At 32.7% G+C, this 5,161-nt stretch overlaps 1 protein-coding gene across 1 annotated transcript; it reads right to left on the bottom strand.

Annotated features, from left to right (window-relative positions):
- Positions 1 to 2,343: 2,343 nt before the first annotated feature.
- LOC108993120 (myb-related protein 340-like) lies at positions 2,344 to 3,552 on the bottom strand. The gene is made up of 3 exons (XM_018967885.2): positions 3,423 to 3,552; positions 3,046 to 3,175; positions 2,344 to 2,920 (listed from the first exon to the last, which is right to left on the bottom strand). The coding sequence occupies exons 1-3, from the start codon at positions 3,550 to 3,552 to the stop codon at positions 2,344 to 2,346; spliced, it is 837 nt and encodes a 278-aa protein (XP_018823430.1).
- Positions 3,553 to 5,161: the final 1,609 nt, after the last annotated feature.

Genomic DNA, 5,161 nt, shown 5'->3' with positions numbered 1-5,161 from the left:
TATTATCCAATGCGGTCAAGAACACCAAGAATCCAAGAAGGACTTGATAGTTGATATCAATTCTCAGGGTGCCGTCCGTCGCTGTCGACTGTCGAGAGATTGATAAGGGTTAGATTGGAAACAAAAAGGTTAGTATAAGAATTAAGAGCACTCCAATAGATCATTATAATACATTTTTCTTTAAAATATAAAAAAAATACTCTGAGCATTGGCATTGGATTAACTAAATTATTTGCTCAAATACTTTTTCATCTTCAAATTTAACAAATATAATCCATATTTGCTCCACATTGAATTAACTAAATTATTTTTATCCAAAATATAAACTATAATAAATCTATTCTTATTTTCAAATATGAAAAGAACTATAGCAAGTCTAAAAATATTTTTTGAGATTATTATATTATAGATTTAAGATTTTTATTTATATGAGATTTTACTATCTATATACATATGAGATTATTATATTATAGATTGTTAGATTGTAAAAATAAAAATAAATATGATTGTTAAAGGTCATTGAAAATTATGAAAATAAAATATAAATTAATCAAAAAAATATAAATAATAAAAAATAATAAAATTTATTATTATAAAGAATGTGATGACTAATCCAATGTAGACTTCAAGTTTTGAATGATTAGCTAAAAGTGAAAAAGTTAAATATTAGTCAAAATTTGAAGAATATGATGGTCAATCCAATGCTAATGCTCTAAAAGTGCCATCCATTCGATCTTCTATTTTAAAGATACTTTTACATTATACTACAGTAAATCTCTAGATGTAGAGAATACTATTCATCTTTATAAACATTTTTAATTAATTTCTCTTCCATCCTCTTGCTAAGTTTTCCATTTATTCAATTCTCTTTATACACATTATATAATCATTGAGAATGAATATTCTCATAATATATTTTGAGAATATTTTCATTATATAATTTTTTTTTATTTTTTGAATTAATTTATATTTTGATTTAGTTTATAAATTTGGATTAATTTAAAATATGACATAATTATATGACATTGTATATGGAGAGATATTACAAATATCAAAAGATATAAGGAAGTCATTAATAGTTAGAGAAAATATTTGAAATGAATAAAAAAAATTAAAAAGTATAATATTTAAATGATATGAAACAAAAGTAGATAAGTTGATATATGATATATTGTAAAAATTAGAATGTAAAATAGAAAAGATGACAGAGAATGGATAGCTCAAGTGATAATAATAAGGAAATTGATTTATACATAATATTATTGATATTATTAACTTAATTTTATAAAATATTTTATAAAAATAAATTTATAAATTAACTTAATTTTATATTGATATCATTTGTATCCCATCGAGTTAAATTCATTTATAAAACCTTTTTAGACAAACATTTATGTTCCTCTTTTATAGCTTTAGATGGCTCTTTCGATATCTTTATGTATTTAATTAATTGTTAAATATTTCCTCCGTTTTTTTTTTTTTTTTGAGACAATGGATCGTGCAATACTTATTGAGGGGTAGCTCGAGAAATTCTCTCGATAAAGTGATTTGGCCTCCTCTAATAAAAAAATTAAGATCATCGTTAAAAAATATTTTCTTAATTATTAAATAAAAAAATTATCAAAATTCACTGTTAATAGTATTAATAATTTATTTTTTAAATATTAATAAATATTATGAACTATAAGTTATATTAATACTATGATAAGCTTTATTAAGTAAGACCTAATTAAAACTTGCAGTACAGATCATAAAAAGACGGGCGCTTCTATCATCCCATCTACGAAGTCTCTCAAATGACAAATCTAGGGCTGAAGACTGACTGTAGCGCTCAGGTTTCCTGTGAATTCCAACCATATCTCCATTGTTCCCACTCTAAATCAGAAGCTTTTCAACGAACAAATTAATTAAACTTTTGAGGTAGGAAAAGGATATATATTATATATAATATAGTATCGTTGTTCTTCCTCAACATATATAGACTGAACCAGGCTAATCTGTTCTACCATATATCTCCATTATATATATAATTTACAGACCGAGATACACTAATTACTAAGTCGCACAAATTATCGGATACAAATACCCGATAATTGTCGATCCCGGTTTTTCGGTCTGTTTGGAGAAAGATTTAATGACTTAATGACAAAGTAGTGGCAGTTTCATAGAGTGGCGGCAATTCTGACGAAGATTATTATAATGATGGTATATATAATGCATGTAGGTGCACTCCATTTGAATGCCTGAATTATGCAAGTGATAAATCAAGCTGAACCAAAATAACCGGCGGAATGAAGAACATTAGGGTATCTTGCAGCAGGTGGGGGTATTTCTGCCGGAGGACTAGTTGCGCTCGCTACCAACATTAATCCCACCGATGATGATCTCATAGAGTTCCGGCATCTCGGGTGCCAATATTGCATTTTCAGAATCCGGTTCAGAGATTCTTGGGTTGATAACAAGGCTTTGCGGAGTTGATGCTCTCATGCTGAAGTTTTGATCTTGTTGATTGGGACCAAGTTGATCGTGTGTTTGATGATCATGCCCCGGTGACCAAGTTTTACTAGAAGAGTTTGGGAGTGGTGGGATTAGAGGTGGAAAATGGACCCAACTGGGACTACAACTGCTCTGTTCTAATATTCTATGATCACTAAGATCTAAAGATTGTAGCATCCTGATTGGAGGGGGTTGGTGTAGCTGATCTTGTTGGGATTTTCTGTTCAAGTTGAAATTCCGATTTAGAACATGAGGTGAGACACCTTGCTCTGAACCACTAAGATACTCAGTTACAGAAAATGTTGCTAAAGCATGAGGAATGGCATGATCTTGGGACCGGAGCTTCTTCTTTATTCTTGTGTTCCAAAAATTCTTCACCTCGTTATCTGTTCTTCCAGGTAGGTGCTTGGCTATACGAGACCACCTGTCCCAAAAAAAGTTACCCACTTGAATGAAAAACTCATGATCACAACCATGTTGTCGACGATCATGATGAGGATGATGGGCTAAAGCAATAATATTAGAAGAAGGCGTTGGAGAAAAATTTACTTGTTACCAAGATTTCTGTGGAGTTCAATGACTAGGGCTTCTTCTTGGGGAGAGAAGCTCCCACGTTTTAAGTCTGGTCTGAGATAATTTACCCATCTCAGTCTGCAGCTCTTTCCGCATCTCTGGAGGCCTGCAATATCAAATATACATCCAATCCAAAAAGAAAAATCAAGAAATTAGAAAGAAAATAGGAATAAAGAAAACAAGATCAGTATCATCATATATATATATAGTGTTAACCAACAAGTTAATCAATATCTAAAGGGAAAAAAACGTATAGACAAAAGTTTTTAAAAGCTTAATTTGTTGCTTATAGGTATAAATTAATAGAAGTGAAACTTGAATGATCATCAAAGAAAATAAAGTGAGAAGGTCACCAGCAAGTCTAGGCACTGAGTTCCAACTACCATAGCCATTGGCTGAAATGTATTTGATGAGTTTCTCATCCTCCTCTGGTGACCATAGCCCTTTCTTCACCCTTTGGTTGATGCAACAGTGATGTGCCATCCTCCTTTCTCCAAAAATTAAATCAGTGGTACTAGTACGTACTGCAGTACTGCGGCCAGTGGTTGAACTGGAACAAGTTCAAACTTTGAGTATTAGCTACAAAAGCGAAAAGGGAGATAAAAGATCAGAGAATAAAACAAAAGAAGGCTCCAGCTCTAGCCCCAGATCGAGTACATCAAATTAGAAGAGCGTGCAAACTGAATTAAAGGACGTAGTACTATGAACGGAAGGCATGCAGCAGAGAAATATTAGCCCTATTAGGGTTTGTGGCGAAGATCAGCTAAAAGTTTCATGAGTACATGATATATATATATCTCCCTGTGAGAGCTAGCGAGCGCTAACTGCATGGGTTATAGATCGATGGACGTACGGCAGCTACGCGTCGCGACTCACGTATACAGCTAGGGCGGTGGGTCGTCAATGTCTGTAACAGGTAACTCCAATATTTCAAGCAGACATTTTTGGATGAAGTAATTATTGTGAATGGGTTTTACCAACTTCAACTTGCCTAGGCTTTTTCAGGATGTCAATGATGAATTTTCGGATGCATTGCGATAGTGAGCCATTTTCTCGGCTGATGCCTCTTCCCCAAGATGGTGATAATGAATTGGGTCTGAGCTCACCTCATCAACTGCCGCTTTTTGCATGAAATTGGTAATGTATTGCATGTGGCTCGTTTGCATATGCAAGGATTGGGTTGAACTTCCCGAACCCTTTTAATTAAGTTGTATAGTGACATATGCATCGATCCATCGATGATTGAACACAATTTAATTTTTTCTACGTCTAGTACTTGTACGTATATGAATTAATCCCATTAACGTTAAAGGATTATATATATATATATATATATAAACGATTGAATCAAAATGATAATATAGTATAGACTAGTAGAAATAGATCAGATAGAAACTCAAACCATTTCATTGCTATATATTCACCTTCTTTTTTTTATCATAATCATTTGATATATATAATCGTCATCATCAGCTCAAATGCATGAGAAAGTGCGCGAGTAAGCTCTTCGATTCAATCGTAGTAATAGTAGTACTGGTACTACTACTGCTGATCATGCAATACGTACGTACGACGTATGGTATGGGCCTCCATGCATGTTTTTTATTTTTTTTGACCCACAAAGTATAATCTAAATCACGTACAGATTGCTACAACTCAACGAAAATGAAAGATCAGTGGCTATATTATCTTTATCCATCCGTATGATGTAACCAACACGGAGGATTTTCCTCGATCGATTGGTAGGTAATTAATTAGAAAGGATCATATTATCTAGATCGAAGTGCATGCAAGCAAGCTGTGGGAATTAAGTACCTTTGGCCAATTGATCCCTTCCGCCCTTGCGTATTACGTACGTGATTAACAAAAGATTGCTACAACTCAACGAAAATGCACGTAAGCTGAGTACCGATCATCACTAATTTTATCCATCATCTTCGTCATCATGATTTTCTACGGTAGGTAATTCATTACAATGATAAATTAGTGTCCCAGAAACTTTGATCCCGATCGAGCTCCCTTGATTTATATAAGAAAATATTAAGGGCCTAAGATCTAGTACGTACTTTCAATACCAATCAAATTAATGAAT

This window comes from Juglans regia, chromosome 12 (assembly GCF_001411555.2).
Source record: "Juglans regia cultivar Chandler chromosome 12, Walnut 2.0, whole genome shotgun sequence".
NCBI lineage: Eukaryota > Viridiplantae > Streptophyta > Magnoliopsida > Fagales > Juglandaceae > Juglans > Juglans regia.
Note: the sequence above shows the minus strand (reverse complement) of the source record. Positions and strands in the feature narration are given on the sequence as shown.